Raw genomic sequence first — 19,076 nt, forward strand, 5'->3', positions numbered from 1 at the left:
AGAAAGCTTTAAACTGCAAACTGAAATGTCAGTGGATTTCTTGGTTACTAGTCAAGTCTTGTGTATTAGTTGATGTGCATCTTCTATTGCAGGACATCTTCACACAGTAGATACTGTATATAATGTGTACTGGGTGCTGAAATGCAGACCGTGCCATTCAGAATAATAACACAGAACAACCTGGCCCCCTTTGGTAACTTTAACTGTTGTGCAATGCAGCTTTAAAAAATTGTGAGTCCTCAAAGTGAAATAACATCACACATTAAGATTGATCCAACTTGCTGCAGCCCACTTGTAGTTTTGTTATGGCATGGCTAGCGAGACTGATTAGCTTGACTGCTAAACTAAGCAAGCACATTGATTTGGAGATAAGGAATACGGCACAGGGAGAGAAAGATGGCACTGCCCTGCTTTTCCTGGCATGAGTTTCCCTTTGGCCTGTGGGCAGACACATCTCCTGCTCCCTCTCTCTCTCTCATACACACACTCTTCCAAAAGAGAAACACTGGCAGCCAAAGGTGTCTGGAGACGCACACACACACACACGGCAGACAACATTGATTTCCTGTTTGGCATTACTAAGCAGTGAGTGACACAGCTGAGGGGATCGGGCTATTCTCTGGACCACAGTGCACACAAACATGCTACGTATTCTGTCTCCCACTCCTCTCTTCTACACACCTTGGCGACATTTTATAGACAAACATTCTCAGACCACACAGCACATATTGATTATATCGCCTCCCGAACATTTCATCACTACATCTCCTTTTTCTGCTCTATCATTCTGTTCTGCCTTATTATCTTTCACTGTGCATCTTTCTCATCTGCCGTATATATATATATATATATATATATATATATATATATATATATATATATATCTTGCTACCCCTATTTCTGTTTTCATTAAAAGAAATGGATTTTTCTTGGCTTCATAGAACCGCGCTGACTGCTCGGCCGGTTTGGCACTATCCAACAGGTAAACATGTTTTATCAGCCGCATGGATCCATACTCACATACTCACATGCACACAAACACACATACAAGCCTCTACTCATTTCCAAAGTAATCTAGAGATGGCTTTTTTTTGTGTTCCTTTTGGCTTAAGCGGATAGATGGATCAATGTGAACTTGGAGAGTTTCTATTGCGAAAGCCAGTCCAACAGGACAAAACAACACATAACACACTTGTATGTATTTTGTTTAAGAATTCAGAATATATATGTTGGTGTGGCTGCTTGGAAGTGTGAACTGATGTGTGTGTGTGTGTGTGTGCGTGTGTTCCCTCTGAGTTTCGTGTCTCTTTGAGTTGTGTCAGAGCGCCTATATGTGTATCAATGTAACTTCTGTATCCGGATGTGAATGTGTATGTGTGTGTGTGTCTCCCCCTGTCTCACTCTGTCTATGTAGGGTGCATTATTGGACGCAGTAGACCAGACAGAGCCAGAGGCGTACACCAAGTGGTCACGCGGCGTGACAGAGAAGAGAGCAGAGTTGCTGTCAGAAGGCCTTTTTAACACACTGCTGCTCTCCGTTTGGGGACATTTCGGGAGTGTTTCACTGCAAAAGGGCTCCGCAAAGGAGAGATAAACACAATTCTCCAAAACTCCCACAGAAACACCACTAAAGCCCCGAAGGCTTCCTACCTGAAAATACTGTGCTAATACCTTTGATGTTCCCAAAGAGATGTGCAAGAGAGCGAAAGGAAAAAAAGAGAGAGACAGCAGGGGGAAAAAAACGACAACAGCTCGACACTCAAACACACATACACGCACACCCGGCAGCAGCTTCACACGTATAATGAATCCCTGTTAGCTGATGTTTCCATGTGAGGGTCACTGAGGGAGATAGTTCAAGGAAGTCAGCGTGTAAATGTAAAAAAATGTCCCTAACAAGTGATTTAATTGACTCCCAAATTCTTTGTTCCTAAATCAAGTGTCACTTTTCTCAACCTGAGTTTGAGTTGTTGAATTGTCTTACATCAAATCACAACATCTTGTGGATGAGGTGGATAATGTAACTCTCTAAGATTCTCAACATTTTTGCAACCAAGGTGTTTGGACTGGGAATAAGTGTCATTTTCTCTATTTATCAGCAGACATTTGTCTCATAAAAACAGATAATATGACTCAGTAAGATTTTAAATTAGCTTTGTTGCATGCTTCTTCTCACCAATTTCCTGTTACTGTTCACTGTTTTCAATTTAGATAATGCAGAAAGTGACCCTGAAATAAGAGATATTTTTCACAGTGTCAGAGTACTTCACATGTTTGCGCACGGCTACGAGTGAGCCTACATTGTACCTGAGCACACTTCAGTGTGTGAGAGCTTTTTTACACTACTCTTTTCTGCTACATTATGAAAGCTGATTCCTCACTTGTTTACTGTTTCTCCTAATTCTCTCTCTACCCCCAGCAGAATGTCCTTTTTTTACAGGTCTTTATTTCCATCTGAGTTGCATTTACATAAAAGTCTGTGACCCTTTTTGCTAGTATGTGCAGGCTTCAGAGAGTGAATCTCCAAACCTCTGAACCATAAACATGTATGCACCTACAGTGTGAAGCTGCTGTTCTCTTGGTCTTTCACCTCTATGTATTCTCATCTCTCTCACACATTTACACAAGCACATACTACATTTTCATTCACATTCATTGGAAGGGACAGCTCCACAGAGATTTGACGAATTTGCTTTTCAGTTTCCAGCCCCCACTCCACTTCTTATGTTATTTAAGTATTCCTCTGTTTCTTTCCTGTGTCTTGTTTTTACCTCCGTCTTTCCCTGGGCCAACTATTACACAGCTAAGGTCACATCCATGCCACCTCTACGTTGAAAGCCAAATGCACCTGTGTGTCAGAGGGCACAGCTGTGTGAAGACAAGTGAACTCACACTTTGAAATGTGTTAATAGCCAATAGGCATTCCAAAAAAAAAAAGGCTGACTTCTCTGAATGGTAACTCTTATTTTTGCATCAGTAGCATTTGTCTGTATGTGCAAAGCTAGTAAAACTGGACATCATCTTTTTTTTTTATAGAGGCCATTTTGAGGGACTGTGGATTTATATACCACTGTGGATTGTTGTGAAAATAGGATCTTGCTACATACTATATTATGAATATTAATCAGGCTGGAGTTGTGGAAGCTAATTTAAAAACAATACAGCAGCATAATATCAATTTCGCAGACACAGACAGTCCCCAAATGGTCCAGGTGGGTTTCATGAGCTCAGAGTATGTCCCTCTGACACTCAAAAACTAAAACAATCACACTATTATTATGGCTGGAGGGAGAAGAGGATGATATCAAAGTCAGAGTGATTCCAGTTGCAAGTTTAGATGAGTAGGTTTAAGCTCCTCAGGGAATCTTTGGCTTGGGGAGGCATGAGCGACTCAAAGGGATCAGGATCTTTGTTGACTCAGGGTCTTTGAGCTTGCCCTGGTTGGGCTCCTCCAGGCTTGAGCTGGTATACCGTGGATCCCTAAAAGGCTGTGATGCTCTGCGAGGCTGAAGCAGCGAAGTGCGACAAAGACTTGGAATCTGCACCTGGGGTCCGGCGTTAAAGCAGGGAAGGCCTCTAGATGGAGGGGGCAGCTGCTTGGTCCGGTTAACCACAGGCCCTGAGGAACATCCTGCTTTCAGAGAGGCAAAGCCACTTGTGCCCCCCGGCTTGAGTGCAGGAAGCGACACAGTCTTGTGAAAGCGAGGAGGCTGCAGCATGCGAGGGCCAGTCGATCCAGCAGATCTAGGAGAGACAGAGTTCTGCAGTATTACAGCGGGGGCTCTCCACTCAAGCTGTGCTGCAGGCTGAGCTGCTGCCGCTGGACTGTCTCTGGCAGTTACCCCCTGTGGTGTCCCGGAGCTCGGGCGGTGCAGGTGGGTGCTGAGGAGATGACTCAGCTTGTTGGGGTCCGCTGGGCCAGACACATTTACCATGTGGCCTTCAACAGGACAGTCAGCATCTGTATGGGCTCCTCCTTCTGTATTATTCCTTGTGAAGTCACTGTGGCCCTCGGTGGGGGGAATTTTTACTAATCTTCCCTGATGGAGGGGCTCGTTGAGGCAGGGGTTGAAAGGCTGTAGTATTTGAGGCTGCAGAAAAGAGGAAAGATATATCAGTAAGATAAAAAATAAACCTGTCATGAAACAGTCAGTGCATAATGATCCAGGACTTTGAGTTGTTTTTGTCATGTTCCAAAAATGCCTGGTTTTATTTTTTTTTCTCTTTTTGTGGTGTGTTTGGTCTCTGTGGAAGTCAGGCTTTTGAATATTTTGCATAAGTGGAGGAATTTCAGAATCAAAAAGTGAACCACAGATTCTGTTTTTCTTTCACTGGTTTATTTACTCTTAATATCACAGCCTGTTTCCACTGCCAGTCGCTGAACTATTCCTAGAACGGGAGAGGCAAAGTCACAGAGAAAGCCCTGATTCAGCATTTAAAACAAGCAGGGGAGAATAACCTTGCAGTGTGAGTGCCTGGAATCTACTGAAGTCTTTGATTCATTTTGTGATCACTGCCGCAGAGGAGCTTCAAAACATTGCTGAGAACTATGATACCGGCTGCTTGTGTAAGCACGTGCTGAGCTGTTTACCACATGAAATTCAGACCCACCATGGTGTGCCCTCCCCAGGGGGACATACAGGGTACAAAAACAAAATCATGAACACCTGTACAATCTAATGCAATCTTATAACAACCCTGCAACAATTACTGTGTTTGTTGAGCTTCAATGTCATGTTCAAAATGTGTTGTGTTTTATTAATTATCCAGTACAACAACACAATATACTACAGCTTCAGACGTGTTTAATTAACAACTCCCTGACACACACTCAACTAAATTTTGCCTTTTAGGCTAGCTCTGGCTTGTTTTTTTCTGGTTTTCCCTGTAAAGTAAACTGATGAAATGGTATTTTAGATTGCTTTCACTTACTTGTTTAATATAAGAGTAAGAAAGAATTCACTGATTCTAAATGTTTTCTGTATCACAGCTCCAACTAATGTACTGTAGACAATTTTGCCTTTACAAGAAGCACCACGATATTCCCAGATGATGTATAGTGCTATAGTAACTGTAACCTTTTCACAACAAACCTTCTGGACCACATTCTCAGATAAGAAGCAGAATGCAAGGCCAGTAGTGCGTACTAGCAAGCACAACTACTCAGTTCAGAAAAAAACTGGACTATATATGAATATCTTACAATGTGTATTCTCTCAATGGCTTATGACCTCAACAATAAATCCTTTATACTACTTCTAATGTTCTACTCTACTTAGTTTGAGATGGATTCTGCAAGGCATGCATGCTTTATAGATGGAGTTGTTAGTTTTCACTATAAGAAATCAGAGAGGAAATCGTCTTTATGCATCAATGCCCTTTGAGCAGCACCTAAAGAATCTGCACCCACCTCAAAACCATCTAAAGCTATTAAAAAGCATGAACTCAATTTTACCAAGGAAAGTAATAAGATCTCAGAGGATGTGAACAGATATGAGTAGTTGTGTTGGTGAGGCTGCACTGTTTGTTTCTACCATCAGTTGTTTATGAAGTGAGTGGAAGTAGATGTCCAAGGCCACAGCTCCATCTCCTGGTCCCCTGCCACAATGTGTTTGCAAGTCTGTTACAAAACCCTTTTCCAGCCCTCAGTGTCAGTCTATTTCTGTTGCTGTTGTGTTTCAAGTAAAAAAAACACTGTTTTCGTATTTTACACTTTGTCATTTGAAAACTCCTACATATACGATGTTTCTTTTGCTTCTTTTGGTAGAACTGATTAGTCTGCCAAATCATGAGGATTATTGAGTGGTTTTGGTTTTTTTTTTTTTAGGTTTGACATCTCAGCCCTAGCATGACTCAGCCTGGGAGTGAGCACTCCCTACTGACATTCACAGTTGAAAACAAAATACTTCATAGACTTTGTTCCAATCCAGCAATTACATGTGATATAAACAAATTAACTAAATAAATCCATCAACATCCAAAGGTTGAGTGTCATTATTAAGATTAACTTATTCTCTGTATTGTTCTCATTAACAATAGAGCAAAACATAATCAAACAGTATAGATTATATTTTTCTAGTTTGGACAATGTAGTTCATGGTAATAATCCAATTAAAATATACATTTTCATAAGAATAACATACAGCACCTTTCAGAAGGGTGCATGTATTTATAGCTGGCCCAGCTGGAATAAGCCTCCAGTGATAGCGTCACACAGTATCTATTGTATATTTATAGGGTCACAGTCAATAATTATTTGCATCTACAGCTGTCTGCTACAGATTCCAACAATTAGAAGCATTCATTTTGAGCTCTTCACCGTATTACCAAGAAGTAAATATCCCAGCTTGCTAATGATAGTTATCTAATGATACTTTAAGAGAAAATCGCCAGTGTAACCAAGAAATATGCTAATTTGAGGCACCTGGAAGATTCAGAGTCAGAAACCCACTTTGTCCAATCATATCTGCAGTATCCCACACCATGAAAAACGGTATGTGATTAAAACAGTCGCATGCAAGAATTTGAATAAGGATGTAAATAATCCCCATTTTTGTCTCTCAGAGGACAATGTGATTGCAGCACACTGGCAGATGAGAGTGGCAATTTGGTGGCACTCTGTTTCAAAGCTAGATTTAACTAGTATCGTTTAATATACAGTAGGTGGTTGTGAAAATGGGGATTCGGATCGTGTTTGAATTTCAGCTGTGGAAATGGTGTGAGAGCAAAGGATGTGTGATCACTCAGATTTTTCTATTGCTTGCGGTGCTGAAATGCTTCTGATGGTGGAGTTTGAATGAAGGTGATTGCCCTGGACAGCTGTAATATTCATTCAAATCCAATATCACAGTTATTCCTAAATATGTCTCATTTAAATGCAGTCTAGCAAAATCCCTTCAAAGTTGACCGTCTAAAATAGTAAAGCACACATTCACTGAATAACAGTATAAAAACAAATCCACACAGAGGGATTCACCAATGCATGCATAATGATTCTTCTATACTTAATTTGATGAGAGAAAATAAATTAAAAAGACATCTATGTGAAACTCAAAGTAATTAAATCACATAAACAAAGCAAAACCATTTTCTAAATCCAACAAAAGAGATGAAATAGAATAACTAAAAACATCATCACTGTGACCTGCATTAAGAAGAGTAGAGCAAAGGCCCAAATACAGATGTACAAGGTCAATACTCCAAAAACAACCAAAAAATCCAACGCAAGGCATGCACACGCAGATGTAGAAGGTCATTCTTTCGTCATGCCACATCACACAAACCACAGCCCAGCGTGCAAAGGCGTGGGGGTAGTTGTTGGGGGTCAGAGAGGGCTGCATGTTGACTGCATGTTAAAGAAAGGTTTACTGTACCACGCTCTGTCAGTGAAGTACTGCACTAGGTGCTCCACTTCTTGCCATACGCATTATGTGTGGGGACGCAAAGATAGAAAGACAGACAGGGAGAGAGGTAGTAGAGTGTGATGAGGGAGAAAGAGAGAGGGGTAAACAGACATTTAAGACAGACACTTATTGGAGTTAAGAAATGTTAAATCCAGAATTAAAACCCAGCCCATGCTTACAAGAAAAGGTCACACATTAGCTCAACAAACAAACCAATTTAATGCTAAAATCACAAAGACCTGTGTGAACAGTCCTTCTCTAATTCCATTATATCTATTTTATAGGTCTTTATTACTGGCAGGAACTCTTAGCTGGTTTATTTACTACTATTTACTATTACTTTATTATACAGACACAGATCCCAGTAGGGGGATGGGGCGGGTCAGAGCATTAAGGGTTTATCCAGTGAAACAAAAATAAACTTTCATTCATTTTGTATCCAAGGATGACTCCATACCAGCTCTATTCTGACATGTTTCAGTGTCATAACTTCTCTCCTCCTACTCTTTTTCTCCCACTCTATATACATTCTTTTGATACTCTATGTTTGACTTAATTAGCCCATGAAATCTACTGTTGGGCGAAAATGCACTTTTGACTGTATGTTGGATCGTACTCGTATATTTGTCAAAATAGTCTATAAACACAAGTGCACTTGATGCTGAAACAACCTGAGATATTGTTAAAGAATACACCGGTGCCACATTTATTTCACCTTACCCCTTGATTCAAAGCCGAGCCCCACCGGAGTAGATCAAAAGAACACAGCGTGGGTTCTTCTCTTTGTTTGTTTGTATTTTTTTCTCTTTTTTTGCTATTCACTCACATATGTGCATTTTCTGAAGTCTATTTACCGATTGTCACTCTCTTTACCTGCCTCGCCTACTAGCTACCTCATCAGCACAGCATTATACTGACACTTTGTTGTGGGATTCAATGAAATGGGTGAGGTTGCTGTGACTGTGCTGGCATTGTTACTGCAGTCCTGTCTTTCTCAGAATCAGACTGTTTGAGTCAACAGAAAAATGTGACAAATTCCATTTTCACATCCAAAGCAACAATCAGACAGGTCATGTTATGATCATGTGTGTTATAAGGGGACCACTATATCATTCATTTCCACTATATGTTGATACCATGACCAGCATTATATCTAATTTTAGAGCAAATCATACACAGTATAAGGGAGTGAAGGATGAGGGTTAGAAATACAGGTGTTATACAGTTTTTGAGTAAACACAGCTAATAAAGGGGAAGTGGAAAGGACATCAGGGAATTAATTGTTAGAGGACAAAACATTGCACTGTGTTTAGTAAAACAAACAGCAAAACTACTAAGCTTATACTTCTAATCTTGTTCTAAATTAATTATATGGGACAAATAAAAGTAGAAATAGCTCTGAAATTGCAGGGTGCAAAAATACTGCTATGAACTGAAACAAAGATGTTAGAGAAAGGTTTTAATTGTAGAAAAAAGTGATTTTTTTCCCAGGCTTTTCACAGACCCCGTGATGTGTAGTTTTATAAAGGGATGGAGAGAAGTCTGGAATAGATTGTTAGTGACTCACTCTGTCTGCGTTGGGGCATGCTGGTACGGGTCAAGCCCTGGTGCTGTGCCTGCCACGGGGACAGCAACGGGGTGGGCAGCACACCCTACGCAGAGAAAAACACAAAGGACAAAAGGCATGACGAACCAGAACACACACACACACACACACACACACACACACACACACACACACACACAGACACAGACACACACACACACACACAGAAGCATGCTCCCACACAAACTCACTGACATAAAAACATTGTTAATGAGTATGGATAGCCCAATTATCATAGCACACAGAACACACGCAAGCGGACATGCACACACATACAGTCTATTAGACACTGATGAAATCCAACATCCAAAGTCCATCTTTCATAAAGGTTTGTTGCAAAGTTATTAGTGTTAGTGAGATGGATATAGTTAAAAGAGCGCTGAATAATGTGAACAAAAATTATCACTGTTTACAGTTAAAAGTTATCTGCCAAATCACTATATTAAGTTGCTATGAGTTAGGTGTCCTACTAGCCATGTACTAGCCATCACAGGTCATCATTTGTCATTTTGGATAGCTTATTGTCAATCTTTACGGGGTCAGACACCAGCATACAACATTAGTAAGAGATTCCAGTCAGGGACCTTTGTTGAATCCATCTTTCTCTCCCTGTATCCTGTCATCATCTATATACTATTCAATTTCAAATTCCTAAAAGCCAGGAGATTATTTTCATGCATGCCTTTGAGACCCTTATTATCATATGACGCTGACTATCTGTAAACTTCCAATTGTAACATAATGTAATGCAATTATGTTTCTCCTTGGGCCACACTGGAAGCTCTTTTCCCCCCATAACAGTCATCTGTTATCACCCATCCCTAGTGCCTTCGATCCATTGTAAAACAATACTTATAATAAAAAGCACAAAAATAAAGTGTCTCTGGAAAGGTAAACAGTTTTCACAAGTGAACCAACAAAACCAAAAAGAACAGCAATCAACATTTCCACCTGTCACGTTGACAGCTGACATGACATGAGGTAATATACAGCTGTGATGCCATTATTGGTCGTGAATTTAACATGTATCTACTGAATATGCTGTAGATGTATTTATTTTTTGAGTGTCTTTAGTACATCACTCTTAGGATTTGCTACATTGAGTAATTGACATAAAGTGGGAAATCTATAGGCGTTTATCCACTCTTTAGGACAAATACAGTATCTAACTCTAGCAAAAATCAGGTGCAATCATCATTAGTGTGACTCATTGGGACTGTATTGCACAAACAGTATATATCAGCCCACTTTCATACCACATCTGCTGTCTACATGCTCTACTTTCTTTCATTCCTTCTGTCCTTTGAACATTTTAGTTGGTCAGCATCTGTAACTCTGCACAAACATGTAACTGACAGAATACAAGCCCCCCTCTCCTTATTAGTACCACACCTATCTTCAGGTTAAGCCATTCAAAGATCTCTGGCCCCCATCTGGAGAAGCAAAGTGAAGGAGCAGCAGGGCCATCACGTTAAGCAGACAGACAGACTAAAACCTTATCAAATGCTACTCCTTTCCTCAGCTGTGGAGGGAGCCGCCTCTCAAATAGGACCCTAATATAGGAAAGGCAGAGAATCTGTCAAAGGTAAGAGAGAGAGAAAGAGAGAGGGATAAGAGACGAGAGGGGGAAGGTAGCAACTTCCCAGCACGTTGAGCCCATGCTATTTCAGAGCCCTCCTAGTGCGACTGCAGGAGGGGGGCGGAATGAGTTTTCCTGATCTGCTGTCATCCATGTCCTTCCTTGAACACCCACAACTGTTTCAGCAGGAGGTCTGGGCAGTAGCCTCGTGTTGAGGCTTCATTTGCTGTGAGGAAAGACCTTAGGCGATAAGTATGCTGAAGGGCTCTTGAATGATTCTGACAGTGTCTGGCAGCTTTATTAGACCGCAGCAGCAGCTAAGCCTGTCAATTTTTTACTGTTTTTCATTCCTGTAAAGGCTCTTCAATGAAGGGCTGACAGAGCTTCACAAGGGCACAGAGGCTGAATTCGGGAATATATAAAAGTTTTTCATATTCCATCAATTTCATCAAAAATTCTTATATTTCTTACCCACTAACACAGAGACCTTGGGTTCAATGCCTGACAGCGGTATGTCTGGCTTGATCAGACTTTTCAGCGAACACGACAATTTCAAAGCTAGGGAAACTACTCTTCTTGGTCGCTGCACTCTTAACTGGGTTCGGGTAGTTTGCACAGTGGCAGGGAGGACTATGGCATTTGGCGCTGGGGTGATAGTATAAACCTCCCACCAGTTACACCTACCTGCTAAATCTCAAAAGCAGCACATTTGTCTGTAGCAATCTCAGTGACAACTGCAGTTCACATGGACTACTGGCAGTACAAATTGGAGAATAAATAATATATATACTCTTTTTGAATGTATGTTTAGATGAGGGAAAAAAATGATGAAAAACTCTCATCATGTAATGCACTCTCAGGATTTGCTAAGCTACTTCCCCTGTGCAAAGTCCCAGAAGCCGATGATGAAACTTTGGGAAGTAGGACAAGAATTTAAAAGTAAAGTAAAAGTTGTCTTTTGTGATCCTACAACCTTTTCATCAAGTAAAAACAGTATTTAAAAGACACCATGATGCTATGTCCCCGACACGGCCTCCGCCTGCTTGAATCCTCTAATCTACTACACAGAGCTTCTTGTGGTTGGCTACTGCTATTACCTGAGGTCTGGCCACAATGTCTCACTTCACTAACTTTGGCAATTAAATCTTCACCTGTCCAGGGTGACTCTGCAGTGTGTGTCCTTGTGTATTAGTGTGCATGTGTGAATGAGTGCGTTTGCATTTGTGATGGTGTGTCTGTGATGCAAGGGGGCATACAGAGGGGTTGTGGGCGTAGAAGTCATGTCAGGAGAGAGAAAAACTTGTTCAACCTACAGCTTAACACTAATCACTAACCCTGTTCAATCCTCTTGTCTCTTCATTCCTTCTATTTCTGTTTCTCCGTGACAGGAAATTGATCTAATTACCACTGATGTAAGAAGTGGAGGGGTAATGTCAAAGAAAGAATGACATTGACAAAAATACAGGGGAAAGACAGGAATCAGTGAAGCAAGAAAAAAAGAAAGAAAATAGCAACAGCAGCGATAAAAAAGACGTGAAGGGGGGTGTGAGCAAAGAAGAGTTGAAGAAGAGGATGTTTAAAAGGCAGAGAGGGAGTAGGAGTGTAGCCATAATTATCCTCTCTGTCTGCCACTGATGAAACACTGCCTTTTGTGTTGCCATTGTTTCACTGCTGCTGCTCATCTGTGTGTTTGTTTATCTGGGTTATTAACAAGGTCCGCTCCCCAGTTCTCAGTCTCACTCATTGTTCAGTCACACTGAGTGTAACCCGCACTTGAGTACAAGAGATGCATGTGGCACATCCCACTTATACACACATATTCAGACAATCAGGGTCACTCACACACACACACACACACACACACTCAGAACAAAAATACAAACAAATATACACACAAACACATGGTTATATAGTTTTCTATTGTGCTACATCTAAAATGACTAAAATCACACAGCTTATATTTTACTTGTTGCAAAAAAACATATCTGCAGCAGAAAGCAATTCAAGGAGATTATTTTCCTACAAGTGATATTTAAGTACTTCCTAATGTCACACTACATGCATGTCTTGCTGTGACAAGTGTGTCCAATATTTGTCTGCATCTTGTACATTGACAAAGACATACACTCATAGCTTATTATGAGCCTTTTCCCGAGCATGCTTTTGAACTCAAAATTGGATTGCAGGCAGATTAAAATGGGAAGATGGAGGAGCTGGTGCCCAAATCAGTTGGTGATGATATGTTGCCAAACCCTTCCCACAGACTGTGAAAAAGTAAGGAGATGAGTACAATCCTGGTTTGCACAAATTATGAAAATAGTTGGGGCAGCGTACAGAGCAATAGTGCACACTGTTTTGCCTACTACGAAAAAATTATAGGAATAAATGAATCCCCTGAGAAGAATATACCAAATGGTTGAAGATGCTGTATGAATAATGAACCGTACACTGATAAATCAATGTCCTAAAAAGACGTGTCCAAGTGTCATAGGGCATGAGCTTATACCTTTGTTATACTCTTAATCTGAGTTCAAAGCGCAGTGAGACTTCTCTGTAACAAGTTGTTGGGGGTCAATTTAAGACCTCTCACTACCACGGTGTACATTTCACTCACTGGGCTACTGATAGGGCAACTAGATATCAGCATTACAGCTATGAAAAGATTACAGTTAGTGGCCTTTGGCATCAAAATTATTCTTGGCAGCTTACTGCTCAAAAAGTACCATCAGAGGGCAAGGGCTACTCAAGTGCTCTGATAGAGCAGCACTCTAAATGTCAGAGGAGAGGAATAACAACAAAAAGGGCATTTTAGAGAACAAGAGGAAGAGATGACAGTGTGAAGAAAGAGAAAGAAATAAACCCTGGCACTCACAGAACTTCTTATTTATTGTGGACAAATAAATAAGGATAAATTGTCCACAATAAATAAGAAGTTCTGTGAGTGCCAGTGTTTTGTGTGTTTGGACTGAGTACTTTGTTGAAGAAGTTAGATTTGTGCACACCTCCACATTTCACTACAGGAAAGAGACAGAAAAAGAGCTAGAGAAAAAAAAAACCCACACACATTAACACCACATTAAAGATTGTGTAGCATTGTATGAAGAACAGAGTGAATCCAAAGCTTGCTAACGGTGCGAAACCTGTCAGTGTGAAACCAGTCAAAGGCTTTGATACCATCTAATAGTAAGAAAAATGAAGACAGAAAATCCCTTTCTCTCCTATATTCTTTCATTCTATGCTCTCTCTTTTAATTACAGTAATGTAGGTTAAAAGGAGAGAAGAATATCTATATAAACAGCAAAAGAGAAAAGCACAAACTCCATTTTACTGGTACTACAGGTCACAGACAGATGTTCCCACCATGAAGATGACTCCCGTAGAGAACAGCTAGCCTTGCTTTGATGGTTGCCATGGCAACTGTTAAACCATATGTTCTTGTGGAAAGCAGGAACCTACTGTGGTTGGCGAGCTTGCCTGTTTTGTCCTTTATGTTTCCCTCTGTAGTCTGTGTCTATGTGCCCTATGCTACACATATTAATAAAAAATATACTTTTGAGAGATGTGTGTGTTGATAACTGACTGTTAAATATCAATTACATTAGGCATCTCTTTGGTATAATATTTAAATTTCATTCTTTTCTCTATTTTAATCTCCTTAAACTCATTGTCTGTGTTTCCTAATGTGTTTGTGGGTGTTTGGTGTGTGCATGTGTGTATGTCTGTCTGTCTGTCTGTCTGTCTGTCTGTCACCCTTTTAGCTGAGCGTGGGTCAATTAGGGGAGTGTTTACTAGACACCCTGTCTGTGGCACTCCTGCAATTGAATCAATACTTGGCTGCCACACAGCATGCTATTGTGGCATGACACTGAACACATATCTCTCCATCTTCCAGCTTTCTCTCTTTCTATCTGTCAATCTCTCTCTATTCCCTGCCTCACACAGATTTATCGTCTTTTCTCCATTAAGCAACCTTCAAAACTCGCTGTTTAGTGTGAGATCTGGGCAAGAGGAGTCTCACACAGAGTGACCAACCCACTGACAACCTAATAAACTTTGTTCCATAGAGAGAACATGGTGTCACACAAAAAAATCAGAAATGGCTGACCAGAGAGAGACAGCAGATAAATGGGAAGCTGGCAGACTGAATTGAGTGGAGTGACTCAGCAACATACTGCTGTATGCACTTGGTCACGAGTTTATCATAATGTAAATTTTAAGCGGTGTTGTTCTCTATCCAACTGTACTAAAACCACCAGTACTGCTACTTACAAAGAAAACTATTTATTATTTAACTTGCCCATTCCTGTGGTGCACATTTTATGCTGGAGCTGTTTTGAGGTACCAGAGATGTTTCTGTGCAAAACAAAAGTTGTAAATGTGTGGTCATGGGTGCAGTGAATATTTGGACTCACAGGATGGCTGAGCGGTCTCCAATATGTCTGGGTGGCCTTGTCATAGTGCTGCATCCGTCTGTCCATCTGTCTTCCATCAGTCTGTCGTAATGAAGAGGGAGCCCTCTGGTGGTGGCACTGACACCTGCCCTGCCGTCCATGAGCAGGCTGAGAGGGCAAGAATGAATTAATGAATAAGAAGGAAAGCTTATTAGCTGAATGGTGCATTATTTAGATTTTTTTTATTTGCCTACGTCTGATATCATGCTGTTTAAAGGCTTGTCACGTACTTTTCAGTGGCCCTTTTAGTACAACAACACCCGCAGTGCAATGAGATCCAGCTCAACTAAATTTTTAAACAATGCATGGCCTGAAACGTCTTCATTAAATATGTTTTTTAGTGCATGCTAGACATCTTTAACAAAAGATGACTGGAAAAAAAACAACTCACATTGCTTATTCCAAGTGGGATATGTGAGAAATGTTGTTGGATTTACTATCTTCCTTTTGGCACTACTGGTAAGTGTAAAACCTAACCAGTGAACATACCAGGGAAGCCACCCACATGACTGTTATAGATAATAAAATTTAAAAAATAATTTATAATATTACTTACAATCGTACTAATAAATAGCCAAAAATATTATTGAGAAAAAAAGAGAAATATCTTTAGCATGTGGCTGGTTTTAAACTAAAAAATGACACAGATGGTGTTTCATAAATTAATTAAGGGTGTCTCCAAGCAGAAGCAATGAAATTCAGATCATGAGACTACTATGCTGTGTTGATCAGAACTGATTAGCGAGTTAGCCAACTTAGGGAACATCAAGCACAGGTTGCAAATGGCTGTAATTACCTTTACATGATTTATTTAAAATTTCTACAGCAGATGAAACGTATGGACGTTCACTTTAAGAAAATGTTCACGCAGTATTACCTTCTTTTTCATCTGTCAAAACCACAAACTAACAAACCACTCTGACTACCTGATATGACCTTTTAGATTCAAACTGTTAACTCAATCCAGTATTGAAATGGCGCATTAGAGCAACAAATGATGTGCATGAAATCATTTTTGTAAGAATTCAGTACTAAATCTCACATTTTCCCTCAAAGGTGAATAAATAGCAGAACAACTTTTATTTGGCTGAAAAGACTGTGGCAGGCTCAGACAGAAATTGCTAGTTGTTGCCAGCCTTGGTGAAAACTTCAATGCAGCTCAAACAACAAGAGCGCATAATCATGAGCAGTCTGCCTCAAGAGCGTGGAAGCTGTATCCAAAACTGCATTCTGTCAAGTACGGCTGAGAAATCAGTTTTCTATCTTTGATAACTCTACTTTTCTCTCTCCAATTATTTTATTTTCACTCCCGTTCTCTCTTCTCAGCCCTCCACACATACATGCAGTATATTGCAATAGGCTTTCTCCCTGAAACACACACACACACACAGTTTCTCCATTGTATTCTCATTAATCTATTATGTTCAGTTCAGTCAACTGTCCCCTCACTTTCTGTCTCTCAGTTTAAACTTCACCTTACTATTCATTCTTTACTGTCTGTAATATTATCTCTCAACCAGTTTCAAGGCCAAACAGCAGGTCCAGTAGCCTTTGGCTTTGTACTTTAGACATCATATGAACCAGATGACTTGCAATCTTCACAGACTCAGTGAGTCAGTGTTGTTCTCATTGTTATTTCTTCGTGACTGAAAATTCAAATTTTTTCAGGAGCATAAACTCATCTGAGGCTTGGGTGTTTGTTTTTGGCATCAATGTTGCACTGCAGGGATATCAGAGGCCAAGAGTATAAGCCTTCCTCTAACCTAGTGCTTCAACACAGAGCCAGCGGAGTAAATAATATGTCCCATGTTTCCCTCTTATCTCCTTATTTCCGCCAGTACATTCACTCTTTCAGCCTCTACACTCATTAATGTCAGGCACAGTTCTGAAAATGTATCCCATTTTTTTCTTACTCGCTTTGCTTTTTGAGGGTGAGGGTCCAACAATATTGTGCTGGACTAAAGAACCTGCCGTGGGTGGGTGCTAATTCTAATTGGAAGGAGAGTATATGGCAGGGAGGCAGGCGGACAGGACGTGCTTTGACATTTTGGTATTTCTAAATACGGCAGGGATTTGAATAATGTCAGCCAGGCATACGGTTGTTTGGCTAACAAGGGAGCCTGTTCAAGACACTAATGAATGTTAGAGTGGAGATGGAGCCATGTAAAAGCAAACAGAATAGAGGTTGTTGGTAGTGCATGTAGGAGTCCAGCAACATGCTGAGCAGAAACTGAACTCCTACATTATGTCTTGTGCCATCTGTGTGCTTTTATTAATCTCCCTCTATCTTCAAAATCCTTCAAATAAATGACAGTGATTATATTTATAGACAATTCATTTCTCCTGTGCTTGTTAACTGTATCCTTTATTTTCATGCTCTCCCTTTGTAAGATCTGATCAATCTGGAATTGGTGTAAACAACAAATAATGGAAGGCAGCAGTAGCGCCCAGACATGCTGAACTATTTCAGATCTGGGAAGAGAATTGGTGTCGAGGAGATGACCCCACTAGAAGAGAAGCTACACGCTTGTAGGACATGAAAGCTTCATGAAAGAAATGAGCAAACATGAGCGCTGGAACTATCAAAGCCGTGTGTGCATGCTCAAGGATCACACGCCTAGACTGTATAATATTCAACTGAAGCAAGCTCCCTATTGATACTCTACATATTTCGATGCCATTCACAGTGTATGAGCCTTGATGATTTCCTTTCTGTCACTCAACACTGTTATGACTATTTGCACTCATTCATACATATTTCATGTAGAATGTGTCTTAAAAAATTCTATATTTACATGACATCATAAAAAAGGATGGTGCCATTTGCCCTGCACTTTAGCTCCTCAATAACAGCCCTTCATAACAGTGAATATGCCTTCTTTTGAAGTAATATAAAGTCAAACTATGCTCTTATAATAATAGAACTGTTGGCAGAAAAGTCATGAATTGGCTCCTTTTTTGCACTATATCTACTTCTTCTTTTGTGTCTTCATCCCAGGTCTCGTCTGAACCACATTCTTCATACGTGTGTGCACTTCACGTCTAATATTGTCCTTCTCTTTTTCCTTTTTTTATGCATAGATGGTGTTGTTTGTTGTAGAGATTGTAAAGCCCAATTATGAATTCTATCCCCTCAACATTGTCTGTTTTTGATTATGCTAATGTGTTATTATTAAAATTCTAGCAGCAAACATCAGACATCAACAACGGAAATAAGTCGATACAACTTTCGGGTGAAATTATTTTTCAGAGTCCCAAACATAAGGCATGGAGAAAATGTACTTCTGGAATTGAAAGGTTACACATTAAGTCCCCCTGAAATTTAAATGTTTCAGACTTTTCACTTATATCAGTCCTGTTCACGCCAACTCACCATTTGCTCCCGCTGATGTTGTTGTAGCTGTTGACACTGTAATGTGAGCTGGGCAATGGTCTTGTCTCGACTCCTCAGTTCTTCTCTGAGCACCCGCACTTCCTTAATAAGCTCCTCCAACTGAAAACACAGAAACATACAGTATACTGTAGGGCTAGCAGACTACCTCAGTTGAAAATTGCAGAAAAGTAAAGAGAAAAAAAGCATATTTCCAGCATATCCAATCAATCACCACTCTAAATCTAAGTTACCTGTGATGCAGTGGTGTTGTCTTCAATCTCCTCAGCAACATCTGCTGGAGAGTCTGTATCCTCAAACTGGAAACAAACACATGCGCACACATGAGTTGGCACACATACAAACACAGCACACAGTGAGCTGGATCAATGACAATTGCCTTAGGCATACCTCAAGAACTGTGGCACTGCGGTGGAATTATTTTACTCCTTAGCACACATACTCGGTTGACCCTGAGCTGTCAGCTACTAACGGTACCCGATGCAGAGTTGCTAAGTGTGTTTTTGAACATTCACTACATTTCTTAGATTGAATAGAAGAAATGTCTTCTTGGAAACTGCATGAATGAGCCCAACACTCGTGTACTTTTTTCCTCCTATTCATCTTGTGTATGCATTAAGTATTAGTAAAAAGCAGAATGAGGCAG

The 19,076-nt window shown here is 40.3% G+C and overlaps 1 protein-coding gene across 1 annotated transcript in view; it reads right to left on the reverse strand.

The window, feature by feature from the left end:
* Positions 1 to 881: 881 nt before the first annotated feature.
* ccser2a (coiled-coil serine-rich protein 2a) overlaps positions 882 to 19,076 on the reverse strand; it is a 52,876-nt gene continuing 34,681 nt past the window's right edge. The window contains exons 7-10 of the mRNA XM_053333106.1: positions 18,664 to 18,729; positions 18,413 to 18,532; positions 15,001 to 15,147; positions 882 to 4,091 (exon numbers count right to left, since the gene is read on the reverse strand). Coding sequence (XP_053189081.1) covers positions 3,357 to 4,091; positions 15,001 to 15,147; positions 18,413 to 18,532; positions 18,664 to 18,729 — 1,068 coding nt within the window. The 3' untranslated portion in view covers positions 882 to 3,356. The remainder of the gene's footprint in view (positions 4,092 to 15,000; positions 15,148 to 18,412; positions 18,533 to 18,663; positions 18,730 to 19,076) is intronic.

Source organism: Scomber japonicus, chromosome 14 (genome assembly GCF_027409825.1).
Source record: "Scomber japonicus isolate fScoJap1 chromosome 14, fScoJap1.pri, whole genome shotgun sequence".
Taxonomy (NCBI): domain Eukaryota; kingdom Metazoa; phylum Chordata; class Actinopteri; order Scombriformes; family Scombridae; genus Scomber; species Scomber japonicus.